Consider the following 18,694-nt stretch of genomic DNA (forward strand, 5'->3'; position numbering starts at 1 on the left):
GACAATAGCGATAATTAAGCCCGTTATGTACTCATAATTGGAAATACTGGACATATTTCAAAAAGGTATGTTCGTATTCCTTTCGGTAAAATGCCACCGAATACGTTTTAATTCCCGAAGTGTTAGCGTTTGGCTAGCAGCGTTGATATCAGTATTAATAAACTGTTCAGTGACAACGTATAACAAATTACATGAGAGTTTGTATTTCTTTCGAGCTGATGTGTATAGTCTGTGGTTTTGCAGAGTAATAGATAGATATAAAGCCGTTAAACCTTCTTTAGAACAAGTAGAGATAAATGCATGGCGAATAACTTAGTCAAGTAGAATAATAAAATCGTATAATCTGGATTTCATCCACACTGTTGACTCCTTAGATATTGTAGATAAACAAGTTACCTACTCTCACACCGTTCAGTCAAGATGTTGCCCAGATATCACCAAGTAATTATCATGGATAGAAAGCCAATTTATCTTAACATCTTTTATTCCTTTTCTCTCCGTCTCATTCAGCCAGTGATCTTGAGGATCTTCCCCAATCCTCGCTCTATTGTTGCAGATCCAGCTGTCCACCATGTCCGCTCAGATTTGTCAGACGATGGCATTGTTGATGCGCTCCACTTGCTGCCACGCCATTAAAAATAGATCCTGTTTGCACAAAGCAGTATTGCTGCATGTGGCTTCCTCGGGTGTCTGTGTTCCTTGGGCTCCTGCGTGTCATAAAAGGGCCTACAGCTTGGACCCCATCTTTTCAGGCCCTGGTTGTCCCACACTTGGTACAAGCTCTCAACAGGCGTGTGCAGAGAAGACGCCCCCCTCCTCATCAGTTACACACAGAAACCTGTCTGCTGTGGCCGTACAGGTAAGCCGTTTCCCTCTGACTTTGCTTGATTCTAGAAACTAGACTTCTGCTGTATCCTACAATGAATTACAAAATCTGTATGCTATGAATTTAGGTATGTTTTTTTTCTTTCCATTTTTACCTCAAATACTGTGGTGAAAGTCTGTAAAATTAGCTGACAGCTACAGGACTGCAGCCTCGGTTTGTGGGACGCATGCTTAATGGACTGGTCTAAATCACACTTTTCTCTTTGTGTCTTTACCCATGATATGTTTTAGTTCTGCTTTTCCTCTATGTATTTGGCAATTCTGGAGATTTTCCTACCGACTTTGAACCACTGTGTATGAGGAGAAAATGCACACGTTAACACGTCTTGAGTTTGTGTTGTAAACTGAAAAAAGTCGATGAGAAGATTAACAGTGGTCGTCAATATCCTGTGTCGCGCATTTCACTTGTTTTCACTCTTTATGTGCCTTCTCCAGGACCAACGTTGTCCAACAAGCAGGTATGACTTTCTGGACCTTGGGGAGACGGAGACAAACACAAAGCGTATACAAGCCCGTAAAAATAGGAAATATTTAATAGCGGATCCAGACCTGGCTGCACTTGTAACAGAATACCTGAGACCTAAGGATGACAAAACAATCTTCTTTGAATGTAACCCAGGTATTGAACACTTGATGTACAGTATACATTTGTTTGGTGTTTGACTTTCTTCTATTTTGGTGTAACCATTGGCAAACTGAACAGTTATTTTTAGATGAGTGTTGTAGTGAATAATTTGCTGTCCTTGTTTTAATTCAGCAGTAAAATAGTATATTGTGTTTATGGCTGTTTTTCTTTAAAGGTCCTGGGGTGTTGACTAGGACACTGCTAAATACTGGAGCTCAGAGAGTCGTTGCTCTTGAAGGTGATAAGTTCTTTCTACGTGATCTACAGGTAATACAATCATCTCTCAGCATCAGACAACATTCTCTGTCTTCTCATGCAAATTAACCCATTCTTGGTGTCTGAGAAGGGAAAATATATCATTGCCAGTGTCAGTAATGGCAATTTACAACTAATCCAGCACTGGCCCTTTTTAATGAATTATAAACTGTTCAATTGAGCACATTTTGAGGTATTAACATTTTTATTTATTATTTTTGTACACACCACGCCATCTTTTTTAAATTAGGTTTGTAATAATTGCTTCTTCTTTTCTTTGTGTAGCAGCCAATAAATGACATTGTATATTCTAGGAATTGGAAGGTCGACTTGATGGTCAGCTGGACGTGGTTCACTGCGACTTCTTTAAAATGGACCCCTTTGGCGTTGGGTCGGTTAATCCCCCTGCCATGTTCACCGACATTCTCTTTACGCACCTGGGAATATCAAAGACTGCTTGGACTGATGGTGAGAAAAAGACACTGTCATGTTACAAATGATTTCTTACACAAATTGAGTTGCACAAAGAGGTTGGCAATAAACTAAACCCACCTCTTCTTTAACAAGTATTACTGTAATACTATTGGATTTGAACAAATGTGCAAAATTGATTTTCAGTGGTGTAGTTCCATTTAGAAATGTTTTTGCTGGAATCAGTGTAATCTTTTTTTTTCATAAACAATGATTCACAGAATAAACACTGTTCATTGTATAGTTTACCATGCCTCCGTCTGAACTGCCTTTTTTGTCATGCTTGTGTATTTGTATATCTCTCTAGACATCCCAGTGAAGATTTTTGGTATCATGCCACAAAACAAGGAGCGTGGCTTGCTGCTGAAGATGATATATGCTTTATTTGAACAGCTATCTTTCTACACGTATGGAAGAGTGGAGCTCAACCTCTTCATAAGTGAGAAGGAATACGTGGTAAAAGAATAACTTGGATCCTTTAAATTCTTCAATTATTGTTCTTAATTTATTAAATGAATGTATAATATGATTATTTCTTCCATCAGAAATTGTTGTCACAACCAGGTGACATGCAGAACTACAGGGCCTGTTCTGTCCTCTGGCAGATGGCCTGTGAAATTGAACTACTGCACAAGGTAAAGTGGAAGGTAGTGGGATTATTCAAGTGTAGTAAACCTGGGGGGGAATGAAGAAAATGGCATGTTAGCACTGTTTTGTGTTATGATACTTGTACCATGAAGTTAATGACTTCAGATGATTGTACCACTAAAGCGTCAAACGTCCCTGATTGATGGTCTGCTATTTGTCATCCTCTGCATCTTTGCCTCTGCAGGAGCCCCGGGGTTCATTTTTGATGTCTTCATCCAAAGCTAAGAAGGTAAGAGAGTGCAGACTCGGTGCAGACTCGGCAACTAGGCCTTGTAAAGTTGAATGATATTGTCAACTGATAAAAAACAAAAAAAAACAAAAACATTTCCCCATGTCCCAATTTTTTCCCCTCAGTGTGACAAAGACAATTTGTGTCTGGTGCGCCTGCGTCCACGTGCTGATCTGTTTTCTGCTGGTCTCACTCCTTTTAATGCTCCAGCTTTGCTAATGATGGTCAAACAGTGTCTGGTAAAGAGGAAGATCAAGCTCATTGACAGACTCAAGTAAGCAATGGACTAACAAAACTGTCATAACATGTATGCTATAATGAATTACCATTTTACAAATGCAATAGCGGCACCATTTGTCCAGCACTTGATGATATTACATGGGTTAGTTTGCGTGATTACAGGTCAATCGCAGCCTTAAGAACATGCCGTGCAGTAGCGATATGGCATTCTGTGTGTGTTGCACCGAGTGAATTATCTGACAGGAAATGGCTTTTAGTGGAATACCCAAGTACTTCCACACACCTAAAAAATTATCGGACATATCATTTCACATGTATTTTGTCCTCATTTGCTTTTTGTTTATTTATCGCTCTTTTTTTGTTTGTTTTTTGAACTAGCCCCTGGTCTCCAGATAGTGGCAGTAAGCTGTTATCGGAGATGGGCATGCAGGAAGACGTACTGACAGGCCATGTATTCCCAGAGGAGTATCTGCGGCTGTTCCAGCTGATGGACAAGAGTCAGGACTTCAATCAGAGCTGGCTTTACAAGGAGATGTTGGAGAACACAGAGAGAAATGGTTGGTGCTAAATATATACAGAGAGGCCAAGTCTATAGTGTTTTGAAAATTAGACAAATTAATGTATAACATAAGAGTACCGGTAAGTGAATGTAAGGTTTGCAACTTTAAGAAATGGGAGACAGTCATAGACCGAATTTTAGAGTAAATAAATAAATGCTTTCCTTTTTTCCCCCATCATTTGTTTCATGAACAGGAAGATAGAAATGGGTTTCTGCAATTAAAATGTATAAACATTGTTGCTGAAGTAATGCCTGATGATCAGTTCAATCATGTAAAAAACAAAATCTATGCATTGAGTTGGAACCTCTGAGACACGGCGTCATGCACGTGGGATTGTAAATCTGAAATGTGAAAGTATGTGCACATAGGAAGTGTTGTTGCGACTGCAAATGTGCTGGTGAGTTACCCACAAAACAACCCAGCATTTAACTAATAGGATTTTCAAAATGGATATCTGTATTCGGGGGAATACTTTGTTTTTCATTGTATTGTACCATAGCTTATATTTTTTTTGTATATTCATTTTAGGTGCATTAACTTGTCCAGTGTCTAAAATGTCTTGTTTTATGTACATTTTAAGTGGTGTATTTAATTTTGACACCAATCATTAAATCATTCTTAGTTAAAAAAAAAAAGGGGATATTTTGGTCTTGTTTTTAAAGTAAGTACTTTGATTTACTTTTTTTCTTCCATTTTTGCTTTGGACATATTAACTCCTTCAGGCCAACTGACCTTCCTGGTTGCATTGAGTGAGAATATTAGGCTGTTCTAAAATTTGTACTGAACAACACATTGATGGAAATATTCTGAAATATAGTCTACTAAAAAGACCAATCTCTCAAGCTAACGATGAGTCTCTGGAGTTGACTTGACTTTAGAGGTTGGCAGACGCGCCACATATGAGGTAATGTGGTTTGGAACCTCCAGAATTTCAGTTTATATAGTTGTAAAACCCACAGTACTAGAAAGCATTTTTTGAAGACAATCGACTGACCAGTCACTACATGAAATTGTTTACATGATCACCAAAGTTTGAATGCTGCTTGATTGCAGAATATCTGGAGATGCCATCAACAGGCTTGGATGGAATTTTGTGTTTGGCTCCCGGGCTGTAGAAAAATTGATTCGATCCATGTGCAAAAGCAGATTTTGGATAACTTTTTGTGAGATGGGGCCCGTCCCCCCTCCCAACATGAAAGATAAGACTAATAAAATACCAATGCAGCAGAACTTCATAATTATCCACTGTGATATGTAATTGAGTTCAGTGGGTGATTAAATTATGAATTTGATCCGAGTTAATTTGTTTTGACTCACACAAAATACGCAATGGAACTCCAAAAGGAAGCTGGGATCAGATTACTTCATTTAAATGTATTTCATATATTTGCACCTTTAAGCATAGAGGAGTTTAAAATAAAAGTTTATATATTCCAGGATGTTCTGTAAAAATGTAAGCGTGAATTGTGCAAGTAAATCTTTTATTGTATTGCGTTTTGTTTAGTCATTACTCATTTGCAAACATTAGAAAACAAAACTCCACGTAGTGACATCGTGGAAACGGCAGGTGGCGATAGTGAGTTTGGCGTCGGCAGCCTCGTACACAGCAGCGCAGAGCGGAGGGCTGATGACAGCTCAGAGGCTCGACCCCCCGCTGTCCGCCGCTAACCTCCATCAAAGTGCCCGCCCGATGCCCGGAGCCTTTACGGTTCAGTCCGCCGCGCCGGTCGTAAGTAACGTCACATTTATTTAAATCCTAATCCATTAAAGGTGGTGTATCTAGTGTGTAGCTCACGTTAGCTAGCAACAGCAGCATGCATTACTTAGAATGGCGCATTGTAGTGTAGTTGTTGTTAGCATTAATTAGTAGATTTCCACTGATGTTTTCTGAAAACTCAAACGACAAGCGTCGTCGAGAAGCGGGAGATAATCTGCATTACATCACCGCGACCAGGCGAATCTCCCGTTCCCTGTAAACGCACCTGAATGCTAGGCTAGCTTTCTACCTTTTAAAACCAGCTCTCGCTACGTCAGTTAGCCTCCTGGCTGCTAGCTGCTAGCTGCTAACCATTTTCACGTCGGTGGTTGGACTTGTCGCCGCTGGCAGCCTGACGCTTCTGTTTACTTTGGTCAGCCGTGAGTCGAACACTAGCGAGATAACGTGTACTCAAACGTGTTTACCGTCCTGCGGGCGTGTGACGATGAGAGTCCGGTAAAGCTGGCACGACATTCACAGATTCGGGCTTCCGGGATCGATAACTCCTTGGCGATACTTTATCAGCAGGACAGCTACTGGGAAACACAATTTGTAAGCAAATTCCTGCATGGTATATAGCTTGCAAAAACAAATATCAATATATATGTTTGTTAATTTTGTCTCACGAGGGAACCAAAATATCGAATATAAATATGGTTTTGCAGTTTATGCAATGTGCACAAATCTGCGATATGTGTTCTAATTGACTTGCCCTTCTCCATGTGATGTGTGAAGTATTCCTTTGCAACTGGAATACTGTACAATTTGTATTCTTGCAGAATATTTTTCAGTCTTTTATTTTATATATATTTTACTATATTTTGCCAAGCATGCACTTTTAATCCTCTACTTATTAGTATGGCTGTATAGTTTATTTTTTTTGCCTGTTATTGATTTTCATTATATAATGGTGAATATATTTGTCTTTCTACCTATTTATTGTAAATACATAGCTGAACAGTATTTCGGTGTATTTGTCTTGGACCACTCTCAATTCTAATCCTGTTCAGACTCAATGCTTAGCTACTTTGTGGTTTCTCATTGGTTTAGGGCTTGAAGAGTTTTCGGTCTTTGTTTTTGTGAGTACATTATGCCTTGTCTGGATTGTTAAGTTAGTGAAAATGTTCTTAAGTCCTCACTCTGTCAACGTATTGTACTGTCTGCAACGTAGCGTGCTATTTGACGGTTCCACCCTGAACCTAGACCACAGTCTCTTTCAACATCGAGGGTTGTTAGACGGCTCAGGAATGGCGTTGGACCCGTTCTGCCTCTCTTTCACTCCAATTATCATCACTGTGTGGCGTCTGACTTCATTAGTGTCCTGAAACTTTAAGCCGTTCGTGATCGCATGTGTTCTAACGTTCTCTTTTCTCCTGCAGGTTGAAACGAGGTCGTTCCTAAAGGTGGCATAAATCGGGTAGAGGTCAGACGTCGTGAGGGAGGTGCCAGATGGATCATGGTGGTGAGTGTTTTAAATAAGAATCAATTCGGCAACCCAGAAACGCCACATTCAGTCGGAGCGATTTGGTGTTCATTGTTTGAAGTTGCAGCTGAACAATTAATATGAAGTTAATTGTACTCAAATTCTTTGTATCTTCCGTTTCCTTCTTTATGAACAGTGTTGCACTTTCAGCTGTTTCTTCATTTTGTCTCCAGGTCAGTTTGCGAGGGAAGGCAGAATAATGTCCCCAGATGAGGTGGGCGCTGTTGACTTCTGTGATAATCTACCCAATCCTGAGGTTTTCAAAGCTCAAATGCAAAATCTCAATGAGACAAACACAATCGCACAGAGTGAGAGTTTCTTTGTGTCGCACAAAGACGAGGAGGACAGTGGAGGACATGCACCCGCCCAGCAAGCCTCTCTCAGCAGCCACGGAAAGGACAAGGAGAAGGAGAATGAATGGGAAAACAAGGGATGCACAGCGGGATGTAGAGAGGAAGATGAGGAAGAAGACACTGATGAGGTGATGAAAGAAGAGGAGGAGGAAATGTCTGAGGGTTCGAGCTCTCTAATTTGCTGCCAGTCTCCAGACACTCTGATGACTGATTCCTCCTATTCAGAAACCGGTAGGGGAAATTATATATTCACACACGGACGCACGCCAGTACTGGTAGAAATCGTGACTTATTTTTCTTTTGAAGTGATACTTTTCAACCATTTATGGAATTTGGAAACATTTTAGACAGTCTAACCGCTCGGGTTAAAAAATGCATCATAAAGCTTGAATCATTTAAAGGTACAAAAAACAGCCAAGACAACATTTGACACTGACATTTGAAATGAAAGTTTTTCCAAAAATAAATACCGGTAACAATAATCTTTTCATGTCATACGCCACTGAATGTTTTTTTTTTTTTTGTGATGTTATGCATGACGACTGTCCAACAACACTCACCATTTGAAGCAGCCTGCATTGAATCAGGCTTCAAATAAGCGTTTTCCAAGAATGCTAGTTTTTTTGCGCTTGTAGTGCTTTAAAAAAACATTGGTGTGTTCAAGAGCACATTCCCAGGGTCTTACTTTTTAACATCCTTTTTCGTGTTTGTCGTCAGCATTTTGACTTGAAATTGAATCTTACTGGGGATGATGATGATGTCATTCTGATTGTCAGAACTAAACAAGACAAAGGAGACAAAGGGATGGGGAGAGAGTCACTCACCACTCCATCCATTTGCTCCTTTGATCTCTGGTTTCCAGTGCTTTATTTGGCCACAAGACAGGATCATATCTTGAATATTTTCAAGCAGTTTGTGTTTTATCGTTGGATTAGTATGCTTCATGAACTCATATTCTTGAAAAAGTTAGTATTTTTAAGTTTGATTCTATCCATCTGATCAAATCTTTGTCTCATGTCGCTCTCGCTAATGCATTGAAACGATGCTTTGATTCTTTCAGCACGTTCATTGTACTCTAGATTCGTAGTGGTCTTTCTCTCTTCCTGTAGGTAGCCTGTTGGAGACTCCTTATCCTTTCAGCCCTGGGACCAGCCCAGAACCTACATCCCCTGTCGTTGCAATAGTCAGTCCAGAAACTCGCTTGTTGCTGAGCGAGAATATTGTGCAAATGGAGTCTCATACCCTTAAAACTGATTGGGTTGCCTCCAACACAGGCTCCATCACATTGGGCCCTCCTTTAACCGTGGGGCCTGTCGATTCTGTAGCACTAGCCATGACCTCATACACCGGTCTTCCTTGCCCACATGAGTCCACATGCATCACAGAGGCGAAAAAAACCACAAGCTCTGCAACAGAACATTTTACCTCGTCCACGGAGCCCATCGTCAGCCATGAGGCCACATGTGCCACGTCACATACAGGGCCCACCACAGTACCTTGCACAACAACACGCTCCAGTTCCATGGATTCCACCCCTGGGGATGCAACAACAGGACCCCTTAAGGTCACCGCAGCTCCTGCGGCTGGATCTGAAACCTCAAACTGGGAACAAATGACCTCCCCTCCAGTGCCCACCTGTTTCTCAGTCTCCACTTGCACAAAAGGGGCTACAAACCATTATCTGCTGGATGCTCTCGAGCAGTTGGCACGAAGAGGAGACGACACTCACCTTCCACAGTACCTTCACCAGGTAACCTGTCTCTTTTGCTTCTGGCATGTATCAGTTGCTGACATCGGAGACACTTGTTAGAATAGACAGATTTGCCTTTAGTGCTTTCTTACTGTCTTTCTGTCATTTCGCTCGTTATAAATCCTTGTTCTCAAAGTATTTCACAAATCACGTTAGTAACTCACAATTAGAATGACGTTCCGTACCCTGAGGCCTGGGTGTCTTCACTGTCGGCACATTCACGGACGTACGCAGACAAGTACACACATAAGCCACTCGACACAAATAACACACACTCTCAGGGCCCTGTCCTACACCCAGTGCAAATCTTTGCTAGTTTCTGATTGACACAGTTTCCATTTTCATGCCCACCTCTCATATTGTTTGTCGCAAAACTATAGTCTGTACTGGGGGGATTACTGCAGGTCATGTCATTAAGATTTCCTGATGAAGGAATTCTTTCTTCCTGCTAATAATTACAGAGATTGTTTTTATGACTTATGACTATGATTGGGAGATGGTGGAAACAGCAGGTTCAGGCCAAAGACCACAACCCCCCCCCACCCCCCCCTCAGTGAGACAAGTGCAGCGATTTAGATGGCGGTGTGCAAAGCTTTCACACCCATTCCTAATTTAGGGGCTAAATGCAACCCTGTCGCACCCAGAGCCGTACTTTGTCTACATATTGGGTTCAATTTCACAATTTAAAGGGAGTTGCACTCACGTTATACATGCATGAACCGTGCACTGAGATCATGTGCTAAAAAATAATCTGACTTCTCTGACTGATTCTCTCTGACAAACGGATCTGCATGAACGGACAGGAATTTTGTTTGGTGTGTGGATGTTTGTCAGTTTGAATTACCAATAGCATTTGGCACATATTAATTATACTCACTGCACTGGAACAGGTTTGTCTGTTAGTGGATATGAAAGGGAGGCGATAGTGTGACACGCAGACACACACACTACGCTTCTACCTCTGTCCTTGTATTTTTGTATAATACTAAATGTATTGATTTCATTGAAGGGAGAATGCCATAGACGAAAATAAAATCTCTTGATGTCTATATCATCGTGTTGCGATAAAGTGTGGAAACAAATGTCAAATGGCACCACAGCAGCAAGCAGAGATTTAAATAAGATACAAATCACACCCTCCTGCTGTAAAATCAACACTTTGCTTTTGCATCACAATGCACATCTGAAAAGATCTCGGACCTGTCTTTAGATTATTGCACTGTTTTTAAAGTAAGCACTCATGATGCGCGCTCATTTGGATTTTAAATTGGGCTACGTGTGTATGCGCACACATCTCCTAGTGCATCATGGGACACGTGTCCTCGTGTGTGAGATGTGATCTGGCTCTGGATCCAATTGAGCAAACAAATGGTTCGAATCCATTTCCACATCGTCCTCTGTCCGCTCCATGCCTCATTAGATATGCAAGAAACTTTGTGCCCTCCTCTCTTGGTCCTCCTCTTCCTCCCTCCCTCTCACGCACACTCTCGCTCACTTATCTTGCTCTGTCTCCAACTGAATGGCATGAAATCAGCCTTTGCTGCAGATAGGTAATCTACCCTGTTGGTCCTCACGCTTTTATTTTCTTTGAGATCAGATTGCTGGTATTTATTCTGTTCTGCCAGAGTGAATGATTCTGGATGTCATTGCAGAATATCAGTACAGTGTCTCCAAAGGCGTTTCTGTGTTCTGCATTGTTTAAGTTCATACCTTCTACTTTCTCAGTTCTCATTTTTGTATCTCGTTCAGGGATCAATGTGAGGAATACATTCAATCTGGATTCTAATCCCCAATGAGTTCTGTGATTTTAATGATGTGATAAAAGCCTGGAAAAAGTATGAACTTTATTCAAAGTTGTCACCCCTTCTCTATCTGTCTGTAGATTGCGGAAGCATTTGTCCTTCAAGAAGACTGTATCCTTACATTACATCTGCTCGTATTACAGTTCAATGGTTGGGCACAACCTTTAATTTGTATTTTTCCTAGGTGCGTCATACATTTATCTCCTGTGCACTTATCTTGCAGATTGCTGTTTTGTTCAGACTTTTTTTTAATTTATATTTCATCTGTCATTTGACAGAACATTTTCAGAAGAATGCTAGAATATTTAATCTTGGTCACTGTGCAAAAAAAAACTGAGATTAGAAAGAGAGCAAGAGTAATTTGAAAATAGAAGGGGACAGAAAAACAACGACCACAAAATCAAAGAAGTGAGATAAGCTAAGTTGCAGAAAGAGGCTCACAGTGTAGAAAGATAAAGAAAGAGAATGAATATACAAGGAGAAAAGACAGCTAGTGTGAGAGATTAAAGCCCATATCTGCTTTGTGACACACAGGAAAGTAAATTTACAAAACAATATGCTGGTTTTATGAGATAAAGGCATTTTGGTGTAGATATTGTATGTGGAAAGAAATATAGACTTTAAATCTAACTACATTATAGAATCCAAAAATAGAACTGCACCGTGTTTAAAGTTTACTTCTAGCAAATGTCTGTTGGATTTACTAAATGGACATCAGGGCAGACATTCTCTTGCAAATAAGAGCTACTGTTTTACTCACTGAACTACTGTTAGAATAGTGACTTTGTGGGGGAACCAATTGAAAAGGGATGAAAATCGCTGGTAAGAAGTGAAAGCGTGGATGTGGGGGAAGATGGACTTATAGTCAGAGAGAGAGAGAGAGAGAGAGAGAGAGAGAGCATTGAGCTGTGTCAAAGAGGGATTGTGTTTTGCCTACTCGTATCCATAAACATGAGATACTGCATCCATGAGCCCTCCTCCTCCTCCTCCTCCTCCTCCTGTCTTCCTGTTTCTTTACTCCTGCATTCTTTCCTCTGTTAACATCTGGAGCACAACACCGATGCTTGACCAGCAGAGTGAAGAGTGTAGCGCTGTACGTCGGGTTTGCTATTTGTGTGCCTGATTCTTAACATGATGTTCAGACCAGCGGGCTCTTTGGTGCATCCAACTGGAGAGAGTCTACCACCAGAGAGTACTGGACAACCTGAACGCATTACAAGGACAGTGGGGTAAAACATGCACGCTCAGCACACGCAAAAGCCTTGTCAGTGTTTTTACGTGGGGACTTTCTTTTTTGGGTTAAAACTTTGTAATGTTATGTGTGGGGAATCAGTGATGCTAATGCAAATACTTTAACGTATTATATATGCTATGTATTTGTACAGCTGCACTTTTAATTAAGGGTAAGGTTTCGTATGTATATTACATATCATTGTCATTCTATATACCCACATGCAGAGCTATCAAGCGTAAGACTGCTCAACAGTATCTCTGTGTCTCCTTATAATGTATATTTAATGAAGTTTCATTGATCACATAGTACAAATTCCACTTTAAAGCATTTCTGATTATGGACCCACAGAACATTTCTCACTGAGGAGCTTTTTAAATAGCCAGAGCCAATCAAAGCCTTGATCAGTTCTGTGAGTTGTATCTGCGTTGCTCACATCGTGCCCACGTCAGCCTGCTGTGTGTTTTTTTTGTTTTACCCGATACACTTTTTAATTATTTCTGCAAACTCTCTTTATCTCTTAGAGAGTCAGTGTAGAAGAACCTCCACCGGCGAGGCAACCAACAATCTGGACACCCTAAGACTCGTCTGCCAGTCGCACACACGGTCAGTCTTTCAACGTGTTCTCTGACGGGGAAATAAAGCAAGCGGTTCTGTGCCTCCATTGTGTTTGGTCTCTGGAGCATAACTCAAAAATTATTTCATATATTAGTTAATAATTAAATATTAGTCATATTTTCCCCCTAAATGTTCTTTACAAAACAAGTATTGAAGTGGTGCATTTCATTATAAAGGTTTATTTTATATGTATATTTTTAAGAAATGTCACTTTAGAAATAACATGAATTGCCCTTGTTCTGTTTTAACAAGTGTTTCTGTATTCATAAGAGGTTTGCGGAACATTACACCTGCCAGACACGTCGTTTTACACTGTGTGTGTGTGTGTGTGCGTGTGCGTGTGTGTGTGTGTGTGTGTGTGGCAGGAACGCGTGTCTTTATATGACTGAATGTGTGCATATCTTTGTTTGTGATGAGTGCCGCAGTAATATTTTAAACTTATGATCCTTTGCTGCTGCTGCACTTTTAGACATTTGAGCCATCACATTACCCCCCCCCCCCCCCCCCACGTACAGTTGTAATAGCCAGGGAAATGTGTTCAGGCTAATATTAGATGGGGAGAGTAGATAAGGGTCATCCCTCCCACATCTTCATTTACAAACACCAAGCCCAGACCTTCACTTCTCTCCCCGTCTGTCTGTTTCTCTTCTGTTCATAGACCAAGCGCTAAAGATGCTGAGGTAAGACATTCATCAATCCTGTCGTGTGTCTGTGTGACAAAGAAAAAACATCTTCATAGAAGGAAGATATGGCAGAATGACGCGTGTTTCACATGCTGAGTGACAGTAAAATATCAACCTGCTTTATCTGCTGCATGTAGTGTGTTCATATATAATATGGGGTAGATGCAAAAGAAAAGCGTAACTTGCACATTGCCAGGCGTCATCCTTCTCTATCTGTCCTGTGTTTTTTCACCTGTTTACAGTGTGCATCTCTGGATGTTCTGAGACCTACATCAGTAGAAGGCGGTACGCTACCTCCATGTATCTCAGGTGAGTGCAGGGCTGACAGAGTGGGTGTGTTATATGGTCTGTGTGTGTGTTTGCAGGATTCAAACACTGGATTAACCCCAAGAACTTTGCATTGCAGCCAGTGAAATGGGCAGATTTAGTACCAGCAACTTAAATAAGGTCATTTATGAATGAATTGCTAGATTCATGTTGTTGGATGCTTTGTTAAGGTTATAATTCAATTCTAATTTGTAGTAATTAAGCTTTGTTTAACGTTGGTCTGTTACTAAACATTATTATTCATTATTATTATTCTACTGAACAAAGTTAATGTTTGAATGACCAGCGATTGGGGCAAAGGTTGGTTGGTAGTCGCAGGTAAACACTCTTTGACATGAGCAACTAGAATAGGCTTGATCTTTTAGGCTGGTGTTGGGGAGGGCGATGCAAAGGACAGGGTGAAGTGGAGAAGGTTGATTTGTTGTGGCGACTTCTGATCGGACGAGCCGAAAGAAGATTCTTGTCCGCGGCCCATCTTCCCACTGAGATGTATTTATTTCTGTAGTTTATTTTAATGATCCTGTTGGCCGATCGCTCTCATTAAAGAGCGTTTATTTTGATTCTAGTGGCATAAACTCTCTCTCTGTTTTTCATATAGCCCATCAGATTAATGAAGGGATGGAGCGCAGATCCAAAGTCTCCTCCCATTCTCAGAGCTGCCATCCTGTAAAGCCTTCCACTAATTTAGCTGTTAGGCTGGACGCCCCTGAGATCTCGCCGATGGACACGGAAGACCGGCACAGAGGATTCAGTGGGAGGGATGTTATTGATTGCTCTCAGCTAATTGACAGGAACACCAGAGGCATAGATGAGGGGAAGGAAGGAGTAGAAGACACCATTTCAGTCATAACAAATGAACTGCACCCCTCTAAAGCTGGAGAAATGGATCAGTCCAAACCTGCAGAGCAGCAGGGCGGAGACTTGGGTCTAATACAGGAAAAGGAGGCAAAAAGCGAAGAAGAGAGGGACAAAAACGAGGAGGAGGTTGAGGCTGTGGAGATGGAAGAGGAGGGAGAGGATGAAGAGGAAGAGAAACTGAAGGAGGGAGATGCTCCTTTTGATCAGAAAGCTCTCCCAGTGGAGAGTCCCGCCAGCGGAGCAGAGTTGGAGATACAACAACTGCACTGGGAATCCGGGGCTGAGCAGAGCCTGCATGACGAGGTATCAGTATTTATTGTTTAAAGTATTCTAAATGGACCATCAAGGATATTTGGACCAAACTATTTTTTCTACAAATAGAAGGAACTGCAGTAAATATTGTTCAGTCATTAAACTAGTATTTAATGTAACTTGTGTCTTGCTTACCTCCCTAGTTCCCTGAAATGATGAAGAGGTAAACCGTGGCGTCACTGGGAGTAATACGATGGTTGTTTCATGGTGATGATAGCTAATGCTAACTACTCAGTACCTCTGCATATTATCACAAGCTTCTATTGCTAATGCTGAACATGTAATACAAACAACTTGTTTCTGGGGTGACCCACCCTTGTCACGTGACCTTTAACAGCTCAAATCAGAATGTTGATTCAATGGTTTGACGGAAAGAAGAGTAAAAAGTAACTGTCAGTATTGAAGGTATAAGTGCATCCCATTATTACTGCAGGCGATCCCAGAAACCTGTCTGCACCAGGAAGAGCACCTTCCTCAAGACGTTCACATGAAGCAGCAGCAGCAGCAGCAAGAGGAGGAGGAGGAGGAGGAGGAGGAGTGGGGCGGAGAGGAGGGAGAGGAAGAACAGGAGGATGAGTATGAAGTAGAACAGGCCGACATCATCAGGGAAGCTGCCTCGCTGGAAGAGATTGCTAAATTCATCACTGTAGAGGTATGCCATCATGCCTTTCTTCGGAGGAGTAAGGGAGAGAAACATGGCAGGCTTTTCTCGTGAACTGAACAAAGCACACTTGTAGAATTTGCTTTAGTGGCGTGAATCTATTAAGTATATGAATATAACCGAAGAACTGACAGCTCTGTCAGAATCTGAGTCGATGAGCTGACCCAGAACAAATTTCACCAAAGCACTTTTCAACAGTACACAATATATAAACAGTGTTAATGAAAGGGAGAGGCTGGTGTCGAACGGAGGTCAGAAGGGACGCAGTGGGAAGAAAATCTAGAAAAATCTGCTTCCTGTTCACGAACTACTCTTTCATAAGAAAGTTGAAACTAATCTATGATCACTCAGTCAGTTGCATACTTTTTGAATTCTTTATTTATTATTCAACACAACCTCGTTAACAGTTTATAAATGGTTCACTTTCATAGATTTACTTTGGACAGATTAGCTGAGAGGACGTAAAACGTTTCTACACAGCAGGTGGATGTTTGTAACAATGAGCAGCTTTGAAGGGACACCCTGCCTGCTTCTGACCAAAGGTCCTCTGAAGCTGCATTACGCATTTGGAATGGTTTTATACTGAGTCTTGGATAATCGTTTAAGGTTTAACGTTCATAACTGCTGTCATAGCAAAGCAGTGCATTTTGCTGCTTGGCTATAAACTTGTTAGAGCTTTGTTGAGCAGTTTTAAAGTTCACCGCTGCTTACTGTACGAGGAACCGACACCTGGTGGGCATGGCTGCCGAAGATGTCTTCCTGTGAATGTTACCAGTGTTATAAAGATCACAATACATAGTATGATGTTTTTAATATATGCTTCTTTGCATTCATTTATTTTGCATTGTTTTACACTTCTCAGATGTCGCATGCCTCTGGCCTGGTGTCCATTTTGAAGAAGCGGCATGTTTGTGTGGACACGGTTGAAATGTCATCCGGCTCAGCGTCCCAACCTGGCAAACCTGCCAAAAGACGTGTCCGATTCAGCGTTCCTAACGATGGCTCTGAGCAGGGTTCGTTTCTATGTTTATTTACTGCAGACTTGTAAAACAGAAGTTCCATAGGTATGTAAAATAAAAAAAGTGAACTTTAGGGGGAACAAATCCCAGATTTTAAAGTAGACACGAGTAAATATGAGGACTTTAATTTGTATATATTAATTTGTATATTGTTAATTTGTATGTAACAGTTGCTGTTAGGCTACATTCTGTTTCCTGCGTTGATTTTTGTTTTGCCGGAATGATGAAACACGCCAGTGTGTGTGCGTATCGGTGTAAGTGTGATTCAAGCAGGATAATGCAGGCTATCGTCAGCAAACCTTGAGCTAGTCTTGACTAGTATAAGCTTCAGGACTTGTGAAAGTCTAGAAACTTGTTTTCTTTTGTAACCCGGCATAACTGCTAAGGGTTCAGATGTTAGAACCTCTATTCTATTCTATTCTGAGCACCTGTAAACCTGTCGGTTCTTATTAGAACAAAATACTGTTGTAACAATAATGAACAAAAACCTGTATCTCAAACTTGAATATGAGAGCATTGGGTCCCTGACAAGTGTTAAATGTGATGTGAATTTAGGCTAATGTACCGGTACTACTTTTGTTCTGTAACGTCGCTCTAACACGCAGCTTCACTGCCTCTGTCTCTCTATCTGTAGATGTTGGCAGTGTGGACTCCTGTCTGCTGCTCTTCCTGCTTTGTCTGGTTACCGTAGTGATCAGTGTGGGTGGCACAGCCCTGTACTGCGCTCTGGGTGACGCCCAGTCTTCAGTTTGTCAGGACTTCTCAAGAAATGCCGACTTCTACTTTGGTCAGATACACCGTGGGATATCCCACATCCAGCACTGGTTCCGGCCCGCGTCATAGCTGCACTTTGTCAACGTTCTGGAGCAACTGGCCTTGTCGTTTATCGCTGTCGGGTGCAGCACCTACTCCTACTGCGCCATCACATGAGGGTTTCGGAGGTACTCCTGTTAGGCATGTGCTACGGGCTCCTCCAGCATTCTTTGCAAATGCTCTTTGAATACAATCCCAGAGTTGACTCATCGGAGCAGGGAGGACGGAAGATAACTGGACAGTAAAACTATGAAATAAAAGAGGAAAACTGACATAATATTATCAAGAATTTGTCAAGGTTATAAGATTAGTATATAAAATCTCAAACTGGGTTTGTGTGAATTACTTGCATTGAATTCTAACAGTCAGTTAAAAGTCACAGATGGGAAAGTCCTCTATGGCTGGATACATGAAGTCCACTCGCAGTAATACGAACTATAGGATAACAGCTGAAGCCACTGAGATGGATGATGTGGAGTTTATTATCAGGATTACTCAGACAAAAAAAGACATTCACACAGGAAGTGGCAAAATGCACATTTTACAGGCTGCATACACTTGTGTAGCTTTTAATATAGACTTTTTTAGATTACGTAAACTATTCTGCAGTCACGACTTGGAATGAAATCATCGTGTCTCAATCATGTCGTCTTCAACGTTTGAATGAATATTTGAAAGTAATACTTGTTTTGTGTTTTCTACACGGTGTTGGACTTTATCAACATGTATGTAGCTGCGAATGAACAACAGGTATATCAAATGTGCCCTTTTGGGTCGGGGGGGGTCGATTGTACCATTTCATTGTGCACTGTATAACAACTGTTGCACTTTGTATTTGGTCAGAACAGTTGCTAAAAACATCTCTATCGTACTTCATAAGCTCTTTCCCCATCGCACATTTGATTTGAGAGCCTTGTGCTGCCCTTTTCTATCTTCCTTCTACAGTGGTCTAGCCTGGAGGCTTTGTGTAGCATATGCAACATGTACAGCAGCACTGTACAATGAATATTATCAGATGACTGGTACTTTTTTATACACCGAGTATCTTTCTTCAGGTATTGGAGTGTTGGTTCGAAACTGTGCATGCTTTTTATGATTTTCTACATTGATAAACT

General features: G+C 41.2%; 2 protein-coding genes across 2 annotated transcripts; both read left to right on the forward strand.

Annotated features, from left to right (window-relative positions):
* The first annotated feature begins 571 nt into the window (after positions 1-571).
* Positions 572-4,482, forward strand: tfb2m (transcription factor B2, mitochondrial). The gene is made up of 9 exons (XM_068741812.1): positions 572-859; positions 1,321-1,504; positions 1,686-1,777; positions 2,080-2,233; positions 2,544-2,692; positions 2,782-2,871; positions 3,069-3,113; positions 3,239-3,387; positions 3,732-4,482. Exons 1-9 carry the CDS (start codon positions 572-574, stop codon positions 3,919-3,921), a joined length of 1,341 nt encoding a protein of 446 aa, XP_068597913.1. The 3' UTR covers positions 3,922-4,482.
* A 2,869-nt stretch (positions 4,483-7,351) lies between these two features.
* Positions 7,352-17,609, forward strand: cnsta (consortin, connexin sorting protein a). Its single transcript, XM_068741132.1, has 11 exons — positions 7,352-7,736; positions 8,615-9,255; positions 11,138-11,168; positions 12,200-12,286; positions 12,813-12,894; positions 13,565-13,586; positions 13,832-13,898; positions 14,515-15,083; positions 15,520-15,738; positions 16,610-16,760; positions 17,401-17,609. The coding sequence occupies exons 1-11, from the start codon at positions 7,352-7,354 to the stop codon at positions 17,607-17,609; spliced, it is 2,463 nt and encodes an 820-aa protein (XP_068597233.1).
* Positions 17,610-18,694: the final 1,085 nt, after the last annotated feature.

This window comes from Brachionichthys hirsutus, chromosome 1, assembly GCF_040956055.1.
Source record: "Brachionichthys hirsutus isolate HB-005 chromosome 1, CSIRO-AGI_Bhir_v1, whole genome shotgun sequence".
In the NCBI taxonomy this organism is placed as follows: Eukaryota; Metazoa; Chordata; class Actinopteri; order Lophiiformes; family Brachionichthyidae; genus Brachionichthys; species Brachionichthys hirsutus.

Bases quoted from the DNA above. Each gene is read 5' to 3' on its own strand.
- tfb2m (XM_068741812.1), top strand. From the start codon at position 572: ATGTCCGCTCAGATTTGTCAGACGATGGCATTGTTGATGCGCTCCACT. The intron at 1,778-2,079 runs GTAATACAATCA...TGTATATTCTAG, and splicing joins TCTTTCTACGTGATCTACAG to GAATTGGAAGGTCGACTTGA. The intron at 2,872-3,068 runs GTAAAGTGGAAG...TTGCCTCTGCAG, and splicing joins AAATTGAACTACTGCACAAG to GAGCCCCGGGGTTCATTTTT.
- cnsta (XM_068741132.1), top strand. From the start codon at position 7,352: ATGTCCCCAGATGAGGTGGGCGCTGTTGACTTCTGTGATAATCTACCC. The intron at 11,169-12,199 runs GTATCCTTACAT...CATGATGTTCAG, and splicing joins ATTTGTCCTTCAAGAAGACT to ACCAGCGGGCTCTTTGGTGC. The intron at 15,084-15,519 runs GTATTTATTGTT...TTATTACTGCAG, and splicing joins GCCTGCATGACGAGGTATCA to GCGATCCCAGAAACCTGTCT.